We start from the raw sequence: 18,658 nt of genomic DNA on the forward strand, positions 1-18,658 counted from the left end.
ATTGAGATAATGGTACACAATGTGACACTGGGCCCTGGTGTCCTTGTGCAACATGTCATGCTGACGTTCACCAGATCTCCCAGTAAAGGCAGAGTTGTGGCCCTCCCCACTCAAGGTGAACAAATGGCCATCCTTACGCAACCTCAAACAACCCTAAAACAGCTGAGAAGCTGTTTTCAGCACCTCTTTGATGTGGGAGCTCTGTTACGGTCATTTAAAGCGGGTCCCAGGAGCGACCGGGATCGACCGACGCCTGCCCGAGATTAGAAACCATAATCCCGCTCCTCATTTGGAAAATAATTCAGAAGCCTTCTTTTTTATCTGAAGGTAACTTCAAGCTCAGCGTTTTTCACAGAGCCGTAATGAAAGGCGTGGGGGTTAAGGAGCGCGGGGCCCTGTGGAATCTGCTACCGGCTCGTTCTGCATAAACGCTATTCTGCACGGAGCGGCCGGCTCAGATGTGCAGAGCGCAATTAAAATAAATTGAGCAGTCTAGGACAGCTCTCTGCTACCAGCTGCAGAGACCAATGGCAGGGCTAAATCAGCACACACAAGCACACATACACATACACAAGCACACATGCACACACACACACGCACACACACACGCACACACACACACACACACACACACACACACACACACACACACACACACACACACACACCAGAAAAATGTATTTGCTTTTTGTGTTTTCGTTTGTGGCTTTTTTTTATTATAATTATGAGGAAATACTTCAAATGAAATACCATTGACAAGGAACTGGCTGCATGCCATTACTTTGAGGCGTTGTGCATATGTCGATATCTTTGATCATCCGTCGTGAGACACTGTTTGTTTCGGCTTGGCTTTCCAAAGCAGAGGAGCAGTTTACATTGTAAAAGAAAAAAAAAAAGTTTGTTTGTTTTTTTTTTTTTGTATTTGATGTTTTTTTTTCTCAGTGGGACTTTGGGCGAGTTCTGTACAAACCGATTTGTGCGTGTAGGAAGCCCATCAACATGTACTGTCAATCTGTATTTACTTGGATTTTGTGTAATCCTCTTTAGTTTTTTTTCACAGTTTAAACCCCTTGAATGAAATTATTGTATTAATAGTATTTAACAAAAATAGTATTAATGATAATGCAAGTAATGACCCAACATCATGCTCATTGCCGGGCTTTCTTTGGTAGACAATGGCAGCTGTGCAGATTGCCCAGTTTTAGAAGAATGAGCATCCATCCTGTTGGATGAGTTTAGCCCATTAGGGTGGTGGTGAGCACAAAAGGCCTAGTTACACATTGAACACCATATCAAATTAGAAAATTTGTCGAACATAACATGCAGGGAAATTCCAAACAGGGAGCAATTTGACGGCTCAAATACTAATGCCTCCATAAGAGCACATTACCGCGTCTGTTTGAGTGCATCGGCATGGTGAATTATGTGTAATTTACATAAAATGAAAGCAGACTCTTTTTTTTCTTTCCAACGGCTTTTTCAAGTTGTCTGTCCGTTTCTAACTATACGGTGAAGTATGGATGATGACAGAGGTGGGTATAATGTAGTCCTCAGGAGAGATAATTGCTTAATGCCGCAGTGCTGTGGATTGCCTGTTTCAGGTCTGTGTGTGAGATTAGTCCCTTGTGAGTTGTCGGTGCCGCCTGTAACAGACGGAGTCCCTCCTCTGCCAGAATGAATGAGACGCCTCAGGATGTGGATGACCACAGTGTTTCATGCCACCACCCCCAGGCTGTTAATTAGGTACAGACTTCCGCAGTATTGGAAGGAATCTTCTTTAGAGGCCGTTTTTAAGGTGATATCAGTCGATCAAATTTTATTAAGTCCATCACCATTTAAAATCAGAGAGGGATTCACAGTGGACATTTTCTGGAGGGATAAGATAAAAAATAACATATTTTAGCCTAAATGGAAAAAAACTGGTTATTCCATGACCCCTTCTTAGGAGATACACTCCTTGAAAATATTGGGATATTTCACAGAAGGCATACGCTCATCCATTAGCTAATGCAAGTACTTAGCAAAGCACATTGTCAGTTGTGGCTGATTTTGTATGTTTAATATGGCACACTCAGGGATGTCAAAAATGTCCAAATTCACTTGACAACATGTTTAGAAGATTCCTGTTCCAAGGCTGCTCAAGCCACATGGCCAGAGAGCAATGCAACACCTCACTGCACAGCACAGCAGTGGTCCTCTAAGGTGGACATTGCGTAGTGGTAGCTAGTGACCAAAGAGCAGTCCATCTGAATGTTTTAGGTGTATTCCCCATTAGCTGAACACAAGTGCTGTGTGCACTGTGTGTATTTCACTGTGACGTACCCAAACAGAAAGCCGGTTGCGAAATTTGCTTTCTTTCATTGTGTTTTCGGTGTGTTTCTTGCCAAGTCCTTTTTTGTGGTTCTAACAACTGTGATCCTGTTTTGAGTGAAGTAGCACCTTCTTCTCACTAGGTTTGACTTCACTGTCTGAAATGTTATTTTACAGCTCCTTTAAATGGTAACTGTGAAAAGTTAGGAAGTAGAAATTTTACATATTGTGTACCTTCCAAATGCCTACATAAAAAATGCATAATTCCTTCATGAGCACAACGTTAAGGAAGACATTCATAAGCGAATCCAGTGATCTATGGCAGATTATTGCTTTTTGCTTTGTTTTATTTTGTTTTTGATTTGCATGATACATACGTCACTCTGCATTATTCATGATGAGAAAGGGGGTAAAGCAAAAACAATACATTCGGGATGTCTTTTTCAGTGTGGAAACTGAAAAAGAAAGCCACTTCTGTGGTTTGAACAAAGAAGTGGGTTATGTACTGTACATGGTTGCCCTCATACAGCTGCAGAGTCAGTGTCATACATTTAGGGCTCCCCAGACTGCTAAACGACATGGAACCCACCATGAAACCCTTCTTACATGAGAAAAGGGGAAATGGGAAATCTTTACCAGACTCTGATTGGCTGACAAACTGGCTCTCCATATGCCACCCATGAAACAAAATGCACCGCAGCAAGGTGGGCTGGCTCTCCATTCGCATTCAATGCCAGTCCTAATTATGGGTAGTGCTTACTGCCTGGCTGCGGGGCATGCCCTGGAGGAATTGATGAATTAGTCAGATAGTAAGATGAGGAGATAACAGAGTTGTCTGTGGGATTATCATGCATACATGCATACATTATTGTGTGTCATTGTAAGCGTTTATATGCCATAAGTAAATCAATGCAAGGAATTGTAGGTCGAAATGCTTGGTGAATTATTTCCTATCCTGAAATGGATAATTAAGTAATTGGCCAAAGAAGATGGCTCACTCTTGGATTCAATAAACCCTGCAAGTTGTCTCAAAGGAAATGACATTCAGTAAAAAAGATCTTCCCAGATTTCTTCAGAGCTGTGTTAAAATAAGAGATGCAGCCACAACTGACAAACCAAGGCAGTGTGTTTTAATATGGCACTGAATTCTTCTGGGATTTTTTATTTATTAAATTATTTAATTGAATAAAACTTTCCCCCGAATGCGACTTAGAGGTTTTCCACTCGATCTAGGGAGAGGCGTCTGTGTACTGAGATTAATTATTACCAAAGAATGTAATGAATTAATCTCTGTGGATGACATAAAAAGGCTACACTAAATGCGGAAAACAAAAGGTACAAGCCTCTGATTTCACGTTAGCACCATGGAATCCTCTTTGGCTTTTTTTAATTTTTGACAGTGTGACAATGTGAGTGAGCTGCATGTGAGAGTGACAGACAGAGATAGACCAGATATACTTGTAGATCCATTAATAATCCCATTAGCAGGCAGAGAGGAGGACAAAATGAAGGCAATGCAAGATTCATGAATAATGCCCCCAAGCTCACGAGTAAGTTATGGAATTAAAGGGATTTGTGTCCCTGATGTATTCAGTTAAACACCTGCCTGAAATTCTGAATTAAGTGCTGAAATGGAGGAGTGTCCTCTCAGTGTGTAATTTGCTTGGTGAGAGGGAAGTTCAAAAAGTGGGGCAGAGAGGTTTTTTTTTTTTCCAAACCTTTGCAATTTTAGGCTGGAAATTCTTGTCTAACTATGTTATCATAAATGTGCCCCATGCTCCAAAGTGGTGGCATGCAGTCCCTGCCTGAGGCGCTGACCTTGAGCTTTCTCAATGTACGTTTTTCTCTGACCAATCACAACTTGGAATCAGATTAATCAGTTACAATCAGATTGATTGGTACTCATGGCAGGTCTCTTCAATATCACAGAGCACGGATTTCACAGAGCACTGAACGCTGAAACCAAGTCCAAGACCTTTCTTGTCTAAAATATCTCAGCTGTGATACTGCAGGGCAAGGCCAGGTAAATATTTGCCTCGGAACTGGCCTGAAGGCCATGCCTCCAAAATGAAGACTCCATCCACAAAAAAGAAATTTGACACACCTAAAAGGGTGATGAAATGTGCACTTATGATGGAGCTGAAGGAAGCTGTGCTATGAGAGCATTTTTTCTGCCTCATTTATCACAGCAGATTTCATCTTGCACAGTAATTTCTCAATTTCTCAAATTTCTCAATTTCTCAATCTCATTACATTACATAACAATCTCAGTTCTGTTCTCTGCATCCATCTATCCTGGGTTTTGATGCCTCCACGTGTGTGAAGGATCAAGGCCAATGACTCTTGTATGAGGAAATTCTCCAGGGGAAACTCAAGTATGGGGCAGTAGGCAGTACAATATACAGTGACCACACACTGTATATGTGAGGCTGTAAGAGAGGAGTCAGTTACCCCACTATTTTCAGACACAAATGTCAAATTATTCATTGCCTTAATTAATTAACCTGTTAAAAAGAAAACATTTGCATCCATTTTGCACCTTGCCAAAAGGCTTACCCTCTGTGGATGGATCCTGTATTGCTTTCTGGTCTGGTTTGACATTTGTGCATGTGTCAGACCTCCACAAAATCTCTGACAAATAGAGTCATATTTGCTTTCAAGAGAAAAAGGTAGCCCTTGGCTTCTCTTCCCTTCAAACTTTTCAAGAGCAAGGGAAAAGCTTAAAGCTCAATGTAATAAAACAGCTAATTGATCTAATTAGGACTAAGTTACACTTGAGCCCTGGCACCTTCCAGCCCTTGGAGACTGCAGTCAAAGAGCCTTGAATTGTACCTATTATTCAATCAGGATCAGGCAAGTATAGAGTGCTTTGAGTGTCCCATAAATTAGCCATTGGGGAACACATGACCTGTCAACTGTAATGAGGGCACTAAGGTCACGCTTCAGATATGAAAAACCGTGGCAGTCTTTGGATTATGAAGTTAACCCAGAGGTGAGGTGAATTTCCACCTCATACTGCTCATGTGTAAAAAAAAAAAAAAAAAAAAAAAAAAACTGCCGTTCACGCCAAATCCAGTTTTTGTGATATGCAAACCAGTTTCCTTCCCTGTCAGTGCTGCGTGAGCATAAACACAAAGACCCACTCTTGCTGTTGCGCATTCCTTCTGATAGTGGAAACGGGTGGTTAGATTAACGTATCCATATAACATAAAGACTCGTTGATTTGGGCAGTGCTTGCTTTAAACCAATTCCTGTGAACAAACAGGGGTACACTGACACAAAGAGTGTATTTATATTTGCAGCAATTGAAGCAGATGCAGCAATTTGAAGCAGAGCACTTATGCAGTCCAGTATGCAGAACATTAGACTCAGGGAGGAAATCCGCGTTTTGACTCAGAGCTGGCCTCTGCAATTCCATCTGCCTCCGGCTTCGACCGGGTGTTCACGTATACCACAGATTTCGAAGGACGGAGAGCAATCGCTTCTAGGTGTGTATGTGTGTGTACGCCTTTAAATGTTGCCCGATCTGACAACGCACCAGCTCTCCTGTCCTGGAACTGTCTCAGATGCATGCGTGAGCCTCAGGCAGTGTTATTAAGAGGTGGGAGAGGCGCAGTACCGAACACACAATAGACGGCTTGCACATAGCTGCTGGAGCTGACATAAGCAATGATTTAGGGGTTTTTTTTTATATTTATTTATTTTTGGTGGGCGCGTCTGTCCTTGTTTTAGTCTGACCCAGATCAGAAGGTTCAGCACGCACACACACATGAAATCCAGGAACACATTTTATTTTAAGAGAGTGCCTGTACCATGTGAACTTGTTAGCAGAACAAAATGTCCTGGATAAGTCAGTGTGCTGAGGGTAACTAATGACATAATGTGCTGATTGCATAGTGAAATATTAATTTATTCGATGACAGTGAACGGCCTACTAAAACACCTGGGTGTTCACTACCCTAACTTAAAACTAGGGTTTTCACAGTGTGCTTTGTAATAGTAATAATGATAAAAAATAATCTTTAGGACACAATTAGTGAATAGAGCATTGGAGTGTGATGCAAATATACTCAATACGATTTAAACAGTAAGCATGCAATAATGCGTTCATCACATTCATTAACATGAAAGTCATTAACATGAAATATACAGATAAACTTTGTTTTTCATTAAATACTACGCAGTGATAAGTTACTGTGGTAACTTGAACAGACTTTGGTGATGCTTGGGGCATTTGATGGCTTGACTACCCAAGTCAATGGAATAGAGCTTAGAACTTGGAAAAGAGTAAGGACCCAGGAAGAGAATGGAGGAAGGTACCAGAGCATGCAGTCCTATTAATTTCTATGAAAGAATCTTGAATTTTATTCTAAACTCTGCTGGAAACTAGTGCACATCCAGAACTGGTGAGATGTGTTCTTAGGCCTTTTTAAAAGCCGAGCCGCTGAGTTCTGAATGCATCAATGTGCCAATTTATTCAGAAGCGATTTTGAAACTGTGTTAAGAAAGGTTTTGCCACAATCTGTGGCAGGATTAAAAAGGGGGACGTTTATTATATACAATAAACACAGTATCTGGAACTAACATATGCCCCCTATGAAGGAGATAGGGAGTGGTTAAATACAAATCAGGAAAATCAATAGAAAGTCAGCTCTCCAGTAAGCTGTTTAGGATCCTGACTGGGGATGGTCCAGTGCTGTGCAAGGATCCAAACCCTGACTGAAATGGTTCACGCGTCAGACTGCTTGTGTCCAGACGACTTTGTAGCTGATGGACCACAACACACTCTGTGACCTCTGACAGGAAGGGGAGATGGGAGACAGGCCTGTTATTACTGGGCAGGGCCGGATCTATGTTAGGCTTCTTCAGCAGCAGGGAAATGACCGCTTGTTTGAGGACAGGCAGCACAGCCCCAGTTTGTAAGGACTTCTTTACATTCTGTGTAACTGCAGAGCTGAGGGCTGACATACCTGCCTGAGCCAGTGCAGTGGGAATGGGGGCTAAATAGCTGGTTGTAACTCAAAAAATTTAAATTAATTTTAGACACACTGTTTGGGAATATTTTGGGAAAATAAGCACGAGAGCGGGACCTCCCAAAGAAAATCGCCTTGATAAGTTGCCCATTGAGAACCATTGCTAAGCAACAGACTTATTTTACTTTTTTTTTTTTCTAAAGAACTCAACCATGCCTTTGCTGTCAAGGCGAGAATTTGTTAGTGCAGAGGTTCCGGCAGGATGAAATAAGTAATTAACCATGGTTAAGATGCATCAAGTGTTGGTTTTTTCATCCCACTTTGGTGAATTTTCCAAAATAGGAGGGTCGGGCCAAATTCAAGGCATTTGTGTTACCTGAAAGATGCCGTTATGCTTGTAGATGTACACAAAGGCCAGCGTGTTTCCATCTATGTTCTCATTTTCAGACCATCTCTCTTTAGTGAATGCAGTTGGTCATTATACCGGAAGGGAGCTACAAGTAAAGGTAACCTCTGTAGTATCAGCAGGGACACATTCATTCAAAGCATCCGAGACAGCTGTTTATGACATTTCAACTGGATTCCAATGTGTGTCAAGATCAGGGTCATTTGTTGGAGGAGATGTTACAGACATGTAGGGGGCAATGGTCCCAAGTCCTGACAGCATAACAGACTGAGATAATTTGCAATTGCCAATTTTTTTTCTTGTTGTGGAAGAAAGGACATGGACATGGAGTTTTCACAGCCATGTAGAAAGGCTGTATGGTTCGTTCATTCCCAATGCACTGTTAGTCAAGACTCCTTTATTATTGGTTGGAGAAAAAAAAGCAGGCTGTGGAGGAAAAATCTGTATCCAAACAAATGCCCAATGCCTTGAGGTATGCCTAAGCTGATCAGAGTTGTGTGTGAAGACAATCGGAGCTGAATGTGTGTGTACACAGTGCCGAAGTGATTCTACGTGTGTTTTTTATCTTTCTGATTTCATGTAATCTTTGGTGCTTTCAGCCTTTTTGTTTGGTAAAGCGTCAAAAGACAGCTGCTCTCAATGAGTGGAAGGTAAAAAACCATTCCTGTGCCTGTATGGGACAGAGATGGGGGTAATTCAGGAGAGATGGAATTGATTTCCTAGGTTTAATTAAATTCCTATTATTATTCCTATTAATGTGACCTGAGAATACGTCAAGAGGATTCATTTTAATGGCGCCCAGCTCGGGCTCCACTGCAGGTCTTTTAAAGCAGAATAAAGGCATGCTGTGATCCATTATTCCAACCGGTTGGAGCAGTAAAATGCTCACAGATCTTACAAATCTAAGCACTAAAATCACATCTTGCTGTCGAATGGCATTTTAACGGTGTTTGGTTAAATCCATATTTCCATTGGCTTTTTCTTTTTTTTTTAATCCGGATCTATTAGGAAATGGCAGGGATGGTTTTATGAAATATAAATGTACCTGGGCTTTTATTCAATTCCACTGTAAAGAAAAAGGGGGACTGGATTTACATTTCACTGCGTGTAATTTTTCACATAAAAGCTGAGAGCACTGCAAGAAAGTCTTCTCTTACACTGAGCCAAAGAACAGAGTGCTCCCTAATGAAGCGGACGCCTGCAGATTTTCACCGCAAGGTTTTTTTTTTTTTTTCTGACTGTGTGACATGTTCTCGTTCTTTTTCTCTGAGGGGAGGGGGTGTGCGGGGAGGACATTTTCACACTTGCAGGGTGCAGAAGTCGTGGTTGTGTTAACCAGACCTGGGTCGTGAAGCCATCGACTGGAAAGGAGTGAGAATAACGTATGGCTGAAAAAAAAAAAAAACATTCAGCCTTATCTTATCAGGGTTAAATCATTCATCGTCACTCAGCACTATGATAGAAAATCCAAAACAGACGTCAAAATAAACACTCAGTACATCATTTGAAATATAAGCTAGGCCTCCCATTGCAGTGTACTGCCACACTGTGCTTCAAACACAATAAAGATTCATTTTTATAACCATTGCATACATATCAGTGGGACCTCTGATGTTCTCCCTCACAAAATGTGAATATATTAAATATACTGATGAATATGTTGATGTATGATAATAATGTCCATTGACTGATGTATGCAGATAGGCTGCATTATAGACTTCAGTTTACTTGGAACGCTGTGTTTAAAATCTTTCAATTAGTTGCTGATGACAAGAAGTAACCGAGAGAGTAAAATCCAAGCTGACAACTGAACGCCTCAGTGAATCCACAAAAACAGCTATCAGCAGTTTCTTTATTCAAATACAATTCATAGTCAAAAAGAAAATGATACACCTGCTAGATTATGCTGAGATCTATTTGGAACAGACAGTCAACACAAAGGCCAACAGTTTTATGTACATTAACAAAGCTGGTGGTGATAGCAGTTACTGGACTCATCAGAAGAGTGTTCACTCTTATCTTAAGTCACAAGTGACTAAGAGTCAACACTTTCAACAGATTCAACTTGCTCCTTAAAGCATGGCGCGCCACTCCGTCAATGAAGAAGCACAAACTTTTACACAGTTTTATAATCGTGAATGAGAAACACTACCAGCCGCATCAACCACTTTCATCCCCTGCAGCAAAAAGCCATTTCGTTTGGTCTTAATCACCGGCCGTTCGGAGGCATACTGCTGGGTCCAATTCCGCAGAACTGCTGGTGCTGTCACAGCCTTGGAACGCAATTTACTCAAATGTGAGAACTGGATGTGGGGCACGAGTCTCAGGTTTGTGACATGCACATCCATTTCCAGGGAAGAGGCAGTAAAGACGGAGATTGTTTTTGAATCAATGAATCAGTCCCATGTCGCTTTATTTATACCGGATGTCGGACGCTGGACGTTTTGATCGCTGCAATACTGCTCATGTGTCTAGCGGGAGCTTTACTCCCACTCTGGAGGGTGAAAAATGGACGGACCGTTGTCGTTTGTTCGACGTTTACTGAGTGATATGACTTTAAGGAATGTGATTGATATTTCACTGCTTGCCTGCAAGATGTCTCAGCCTGCATAAATTGTAGAGTCAATTAAATTGTTAGGAAGACCGCCATAGGACGCTAATTTGGTATAATTTTGCATAACGTGGAAGATTGTATAGTCTAATTAAAGGATGTTGTTACAGTTTTCGTGATAGTGGAAGTATCATACCTTAATAGAGCTCTTACCTTATCTTAACTTGCTTTGTTGCTGTCTTCATGAGGAAATTTAACTTCCATCGGTTCAATTAGATATTCATGGACATTTTAGCGTGACGGGTGTTAAATTAGCATTTGAAAAAAGGAAACCTATGCCTATTACAGACATTATATCACCATCCGAGATTACTTAATTTCCTTTTATGTTTTATGTTAAAAGATGTATTTTTACAAGCGCATGCATTCAATATTTGCGGCCATTTTTAATATTCCCTTGTGTCTGTATGTTCCCTTGTGGCTGAGATATTGTGGTCTCGAAGAGCAGATGCCTCTGAGTCAGGTATTTATTCCAGATGGACACGGGCGTAGCAGCGGGCGGGCGATTGAAAATGCCTGCATATGTGCTAACTGAGGCTGACGCATGGGGTTGCGGATGTGTGGATAACACGCTGACAGATGCCTTGTATTTTACGGAGTGAAACTGCTAACCCAAGCGCTCTGTGGCCCGGGCGACGGCGAGAGTCTGTGTTTGGCCGCCTGCCAGCCCGTCTCGAGAACTTGCTGCTAGGAGTCTGCTCCCGACGATAACGCACCGGCTGTTTCACTCTCTTCCCTCCTCCAGAGGGTCACTATAGGACGAATCTATAATTTTGAATACATTCACTTTAATGAAAGTGCTGGAAAAGAATGAGAAGAAGAGTATGGAGGTGAATTGTCAATTATTCTCTGGTCATTGCTTGTGCCAGATATGTGCGCTGGAAATTATATTAAAAGGGGCATTCAGTATAACCAGCATGACACTTTGTCCTTAACTCTGAATAATGTGCATAAGAAGGGTTCACATATTTTACTAAACTGAAGCATTTTATTTTGTTGACGGTTTCGTCAGTCTGCTTTCAGGTACTTCAACGAACATTGTTGTGTGATGCTGAAAAAAGTAGCAGAACGTCTTATGCAACCAGGCGGCATTGCATATGAATTGCGGATCCTGTTTATTATTGGCATTTAAATAGCGAGGACATAGAAAGGCACTGGCTTTTTAATTTTAGTTCTTGCTCAGAGGGCTGGTAGCTCCGGCAGCCGGCTACCCTGTGCCCTGGAGGTGGAAGGGACTGGGAGACAGGTGGGGCCGATCCAGGCTGTGCAACCTGTCAGTTACAAGTCCTTGGCCCATGTGCCGTTTCGCCGCTGGGTCACTTGTCATCAGTTTTTTTTCCAGTTATCATTGCCATTGTCTGTTTTGTCCTCCCACAGAATGATGGCACTTTGCGCGGCCGTATGAGGAAGGACGGAGCGAAGCTTGGCTTTACAGACGAATTCATGGGGACATGGGATTCGCGCTCGCGTTAATCACTTGCCAGGATTTTTACCGTCAACTTCTGCGCCAGAGGCGCGCGGAAGCGTTCCCAGAAACACAGCTTCTATCGGCTGCAAAGGTGAGATTCAGGGCATGCAGCGGTTTCATTCTCCGTCACCAAGTGCTTCGTCCAAACATAAGTCTGTCTTTTCCCATGACTGAGTACTTACGCACTGTTAACTGTTTGGGGAAAATTCTGGGAAATTAAACTACAATGTTAAACGTTTTTGAAAGCTTGTGATCATTGTAATGTCATGAAAACAAACAATATGTCAATGTATATGAACGCCAAGTCACAGCTTCAAGTAATATTTTCTATAAGTAAATAAACATAAAACTAAGTTTGAATCTAAATGGTACAGAGTTATAACAAATAATTTGTCACATTATCTCACATACAGAAGTTGTAGCATCTCCAGTATACGTGGGGTGTGTGTAATGGTATTGCTGTAATGGAACTCTTGGTCTTTATGGTACAGTTTAGTTTAGGGAGTGAAGACCAGTAGACGGTGATATCAAGGAGTAATGTCAAGGGACTGCAGGGTTTCAAATGATGTAAAGGGCAAGGAACACTAAGATAAAGAAGAAGCGAAAGACCTGGAGTATGAGGAAGAATGGCCAAAATGGCCAATAATAAGTTTGAGGATCTATTGTGTGGTCTGAGATTGTTTCCAAAAGGTATAATGACTGACCCAATTAAGTCATTAAAAGAACGCTTTGGTACCAATATCAGCACACACAGCGCTTCAGGAACTGAGTTTGAATTGACACCTAGCATAAGAATGTTCCTCAAAAGGGACAGCATGCCATAAAACCCCAGGAGCTCCACCTAAGTACAGTTGTCATTCTTTTCACCGCTCCTGGGTTGCAGAGCTAGGAAAGAAGACATTGCATATCCATAAAAATAATTTAAAATGTAAGTCAAAGAGAATATAAATCAAAATGGCAATACAGCTGTTCTTTCCACTTTCACATTGGCCTGTTTAACCGAATGCATACAATACATACACACACACACACACACATACCGCATAAGCATACTTACATGAAAGTATCATTAGTATACATCCATTTCCAATCTGTAACTGACATTTTCATATATGATGAAGGAATGTGAGGTCTTTCACTTAATGCAATCTGGATGCTAATACACCACCATTTAGAGTCAGATGCTGGGGCTGATGTGAAACCAAAGTGAATTGGAGGCATTTGAAGTCTGTCTCTCTCCTGGAGAGCTTGATTCGCAGATGCATTCTGTAGCGAATACGTTCCAGTCTGGTTGTACTGCATTCCACACTCCTCACGGTAGGTGGCGAGTTAAATTCAGAATCCTCCGGTATATCCATCAAAGAAAAGACCTAGCTGCAGGGAAAAAACTCCCACAGTTCCACTTTCCCCTGACGATGATGTGTTGCTGTTAAAATACAACATTTTGACTCAGGGAAAAATGGGTAATGGCTTCAGTTGTTACTAATGTACCGTGGGTCACTTTTTTTTACACTGCTCAACAATTTATAACGGAAAGTACTTGGTCATTTGTAAATGAACTAACTTACTGTGCCCGATACTTAGCACTGGCTGCATGTGGTTGGGACATGATTGAGTATCTGGCCTGGACACATGACAAAGAGCATGTGTAAAGCATAATATTGCTGCCATTCCTTCACTGTCAGGTTTACCAGTCCCACTTTTCAACAAAACAAGCAAGTTGAACGCTCATTGGTACTGCACATTAAAGTGGCGTATTTGCCTGTTAACGACATGTGTGTCACAAGTGAAACTCAGTTTTTAGACTGCATCCTGAAGCCAAATTTCTCACACCCCTTTTTCACACTGAAGAAAGCAATAGAGTTGAATCTAAGTGACATGCAGTACGTGAAATGATTCTTACTGTATTCCTTACTTAAACATATACACTATCAATATGAATGTACTTTTTCAGACAAGAATGTACCCTTTCTTATTTTTTTTTATTCCCACAGTACATTGATTGCCTGGCTGGCATTCAGTATTTTTCACAGCAGTGATCTTAGGTAGTGATACAGGTTCTCTGTGCAAGAACTCAGTAATTGAATGGGGGGGTGGTGAGAGTTGGGGGGGGGTGGGGGTGCGGGTGGTGACGAGTCAGCGGCAGGTTTTAATAAGCCAGCTGTCAGTTTGAGGCCCTGAATAATACTGACCTTGGAGGGCTTTTATTATGATGTGTTAGCTTTTGTCATTTGTGTGTATTATTGCTTTTTCAATTGAATTACTGGAACCCGGGCAAAAACTCATATTGGGTTGAGCTGTGTGCACCAGTCAGTGACAAAAAACGAGATGAGGGGGGTGCACCCGGTACCCTCACCCTCCTCTGTAGTTCCCCATTTTTAAATAAAAGATTGAAGGTTTTTGTGTGTTTAGTGGGTGAGGGCTGATGTTCTGATTTTCTGTTTTTCCTTCCTTTGTTGATTCCCTTTTTGCTGCACGCGTGGCCCTTTTCCAAGTCGCCATTTCTTGTCTGCACTTGATCCTTTCCGGTGAGGATGTCTGAGCTGGAGGCAATGAGCCCGGAGTCACGCCCAGACTCCACCCCGCCCATGGGGTGTGAGGGAGCTGCACCCCTCATCTCCTGCCCCTCCCCCACCCATTCGCCTGCCCCCTCGCCACGCCCCCGCCTGCCCCCCAGCTCCAGTCTAGAGGAAGAGGAGGACGAGAGGCAGGCCGACCCCAGGTCCGAACAGCAGGTGAGCGCATGTCGAGCCCCAGGTGTGGTCTCCATCTGTCCCGAGTCCCTCCACTCTGTCCTGTTGGCATGGAGCCTCTCCTGGCCCTGTTCCCCAACCCCATTTCCATCCGGTGTCCTTGTGCTGTTCCAGCATTGCCCTCGCTGTGACATCATAGCCCCGCCCTTTTCTTGGCAGTCTCCAACATCTGGCCCTGCCCTTTAGCTGTGTGTCAGTCCTGCTTGCCCGCATCCACCCTCCCTTTCCCCTGTAAATCTACTGAAATATTAGCTGTTACATTGTGCACCCTGTAGCTGTTATTCCTGGGTCTCCTACTTGCTAATCTCCATATCAAACTAGTTCTACACAAATGGGAATACTTGTGTGATCATGAGAGGATTATGCCAGTGATCAGTTCTGAGGAAGATGATGACTCAGAGGATGACTATGAATAAGGCCTCGCCGAATTCGCTGCTCTGTTTTCGAGTACTTCATGGTTTGTGCCCTATTTGTTTTTAAGATTCTGGATTTTTTTATAGCATCAGATGCAAACTGAAAAGAAGGCTTCATAAGAGCATCCTTGTTAATGAAAACAGCTACTATATTATTCTGTTTGTTTTGAATAAAAACAGCATTAATCATATAAAATAATACAAACACCATGCATAGACAGGGATCCACATTCATTGCCTCACAGAATTCACTAGCAATATTAGTAAACATTTTTAAAATTATATTATCATTATGACATCATTATTAGTGATATGATATTAATCAACAAAAGTCACATGCATTACATGGCAGACTGAGAGAATTAAGCTAACGAACACAAAACTAATGATGCGTCAAATGTTTTCACTTTAGTGCTGGCAATACATATTTTACTCATTGTAAAGGCTCTTTCTGTACTCTTTAAATTTAGGGTCTGTTCATATATGCATTTGTAATTCAAATGGAACTGTGAACGCTCTCCTGTCTTTGAATTCTGTGGTCCCGGTCTGTTGTGGAAGGGAAGGCAGAAGGCCACTTCTGTCTAGTTCTGTAAGGAGTCTGGGTTCATCATAATGGGCAATAAGTGTCTGTGGATTGTTTTATGATTTAACACAGTCTTAGTGGCCCTACCAGCATGAATTCTTTCTCAGATTATTTGTCATTCTGCCACTGTGGTAAAATATAAAAAGATACACAGCGAATGTAAAAAAAAAAAAGCCTTTGCCTATATTGCATATTCCAAACCCCAGAACCAAAGATTGACGTTTTGTCATCTCAGCCTCTCCCAAGACATGCATATAAATAATGGAGTTCTGCGTGTTTTGAGAAATGGTGGGAATTCAGCCTTTCTGACAATTGTAAGCCAGATTCTTCATAGTCATTGTTGTGCTGGTTGTGACTGCATGCAGATACACAGGAGTGCTGTATACTGGGATACACTGATACTTATTTTTCTTTTTCTTTTGTGAAATAAAAGTAAAGCTGGCAGCTCCAGTCAGCAGTTGGTTGGTGCTTGTGTGTGTGTGTGTGTGTGTGGTGGCGGCAGCGGGGAGGGGTTATGTCTTCACAGACTCTTTCAGCACAAGCATGCTGTGCTGTTAATGCACTTCCAACTCATGTCTCTCAAACAAGAGAGACTTTGTGAAAATTTTCACAGCCATTACAGGTGAGGCCCGTATTTTCTGGGCACAGCTCGCTTGCGCTCTGAGGGCTAGGATTTTGACAAGGCTCTGATGAGTATGATAAGCTTCCTGGCAATGATGATCATCCCTTGAGTCAAAGGGAGTAGGAGAGACAGCGATGTCTTCTTTTGTCTTTCAGCAGATTGAAGTTTGACACTTTTGTTCTGCAGCCATTATTTACATTGTTTGCAGTGTATGTAGCTCACTGGAAGTGGTTGTCTGGAAACCACTGGTGCCCCCACTAAACCGTGGCCAGTGACCCCCCCCCCCCCCCCCCCATTTATACCCCACGTATGGCTCATCATTGTCCCACTCGCCCACACCAACCTCTCAAGGTCCCGCTCGTTCTATTTTTTATCTTCACTCTTCCTCCCTCTCCTTCCTCTCTCTCCCTTTCTCTTTTTCCTTTCTCTCTGTTTCTGTCCTCACTCTGTCTCCCACTCCCTCACCTCTCTCTCCCTCACCTCTCTCTCTCTCTCTCTCTCCCTCACCTCTCTCTCTCTCTCTCTCTCTCTTTCCCTCTGTCTCTGGTCCATTCATCCTTCCTTCCACCGAGTGACGTCGCTGTTTGTTGTCTGTTGTCTGCTGTCTCACAGAGACGGGGCCTAAACCAGGGGCAGCCGAGAAAGAGATCCAAGGTAGGGTCCTGTGCGTGCGCGCGCGCGCGTGTGTGTGTGTGTGCGAGTGTGTGTGCGTGTGTGTGTGTGTGTGTGTGTGTGTGTATGTGTGTGTGCGTGCGTGCGTGCGTGCGTGTGTGTGTGTGTGTGTGTGTAAAGAAATGTGTGTGCATTTGTGTGTGCCTGTGTCTGCATGTGTGTGTGGGTGTGTGTTTTGGATAATGCAGAAAGCCAGTCCTGCTGACACGCACGTGTGTGTATTTGTGTGTGTTCCTGTGTATCGGCACATCTCACCCGGCTTTGCCCCACAGTGCTTGTTCACACCTGGATCTCTCTGTACTGTGCCACATTCATCCCTCCATGTGGAGCACATGAGTATCAACCCAGGACACCAGCACAGAATAAAACCATGTGGAATGGCCTAAAGGAAGAAATGGCCTAAAAATGGTCCCTTTCCTTCACAGACTCGTGTTCCCTTTTTAGTTCACTCAAGGACACAGTGACAGCGTCCTGCCTCTGTGCACGCTAGGCTATATTTTTTTGGATCATTGGACATGTTGAGAGGAATTTTGATTATGTGAACTGTCATGTGACCTGTTCAAGACCAATGACTAACATAGCTTGGACTGCGTACTATCCACTCTGGCAGCCTGCTAGTTCAATAGGACGTACCCCCTTAACCCATAACTCAAAATGCGTGTGTTTTGGGTTTAGAAAAGAGTTTGTTGTTACAGGAAGTATGAATATAATCTAGACATCAAAACAGATTTTTCCTTCTTCTCCAAAATGATCTAATGCTATAAAAAATGGTTATGTTATTCTGATGCGCATTGTATGCAAATTAGCTTCACATTAGCTTTTTCTTTTTTTGAATCTTGGATTAGTAAACCACAATATGAGCTGATATGTGCTTAATTCTGCAGTGCTGTTGTGCAGAATCTCTCCAAAATTAAGGTAATTTTTTATTAATACCATGTTGCCATGTGAGCATATAAAATGACTGACAAAAATAAAACGTCTTACGAGTGAAAGTAATGAGAACGTATGACAGGATTAAACCAGATGTCAGTGAGAGGAGGTACACATTTATGGAAGCTTGTTTTGCCTTTTCCCTCTCTGTCTTCACTCCATACACCTGTATGTATATATCCCAATTCCCTGTTTTCCAAAAGAGTAAAAAAGAAGAAGGAATTAAAACATTGAGCTCTATCCGTGCGCAGGACTTTGGTGTAGTCCCCTGCCCCACGCTTCCCGTCAGAGAGCGAATCCAGCACTCGTTTCCCCTGAATCCGACGTTTCCGTCTGACAGCGTTTGGAGAAACATGACGGCGGTGGGGGGAGGCAGAACCGTGGCCTGCCAAATGAGCCGAGGCGACGCCCTGCATACGAAGGAGGCTTTGACTGAGGAGGAGAAGAAACACCCACAGACATCCAGAACAGAACAGCCTAAAAGTCACTGCCAGTCCATTCAGGGGTTCTTATTCTCGGGGGCTCTTTTTGTAGTAGCAGAGAACATAGTGCTCTTCCCTTTCATATCTGTGCCAAAGGCCTCCTTTCACCAAAGCCAGGGTTCTGAAGGTACCTGAGGGTTTGGTGCTTTTGATCTACCAGAACATCGGGGGCACCCTCCAGAATATTCACCTTATGAATGGCTTGAAGTCCCACCCCCGAGAACCCTATTTTGAAAGGAAAAAATACCAGAAGTGAGAGAGCTGTATCCTAATTACCAACTTTTATGACAAAGATATGTAAATTTATGATAATTTATAAAATCATAGAGTTTAAGGAATATATTGTTAAAATACATAAAATCATTGTCTTATTTTTGCCAAATTATTGATACTTTTTTAGACATATCTTTGAATTTTTAGCAATAAACACATCAT

At 42.5% G+C, this 18,658-nt stretch overlaps 1 protein-coding gene across 4 annotated transcripts in view; it reads left to right on the forward strand.

The window, feature by feature from the left end:
• arpp21 (cAMP-regulated phosphoprotein, 21) overlaps positions 1-18,658 on the forward strand; it is a 75,202-nt gene that overhangs the window by 11,393 nt on the left and 45,151 nt on the right. For 3 of the 4 annotated variants that reach the window (XM_036555355.1, XM_036555359.1, XM_036555356.1), the window contains exons 2-4: positions 11,678-11,859; positions 14,264-14,503; positions 16,752-16,793. In XM_036555355.1, coding sequence (XP_036411248.1) covers positions 14,303-14,503; positions 16,752-16,793 — 243 coding nt within the window. In that variant the 5' untranslated portion in view covers positions 11,678-11,859; positions 14,264-14,302. The remainder of the gene's footprint in view (positions 1-11,677; positions 11,860-14,263; positions 14,504-16,751; positions 16,794-18,658) is intronic. The other variant, XM_036555358.1, reaches the window with a different exon arrangement.

Source organism: Megalops cyprinoides, chromosome 21 (assembly GCF_013368585.1).
Source record: "Megalops cyprinoides isolate fMegCyp1 chromosome 21, fMegCyp1.pri, whole genome shotgun sequence".
NCBI lineage: Eukaryota > Metazoa > Chordata > Actinopteri > Elopiformes > Megalopidae > Megalops > Megalops cyprinoides.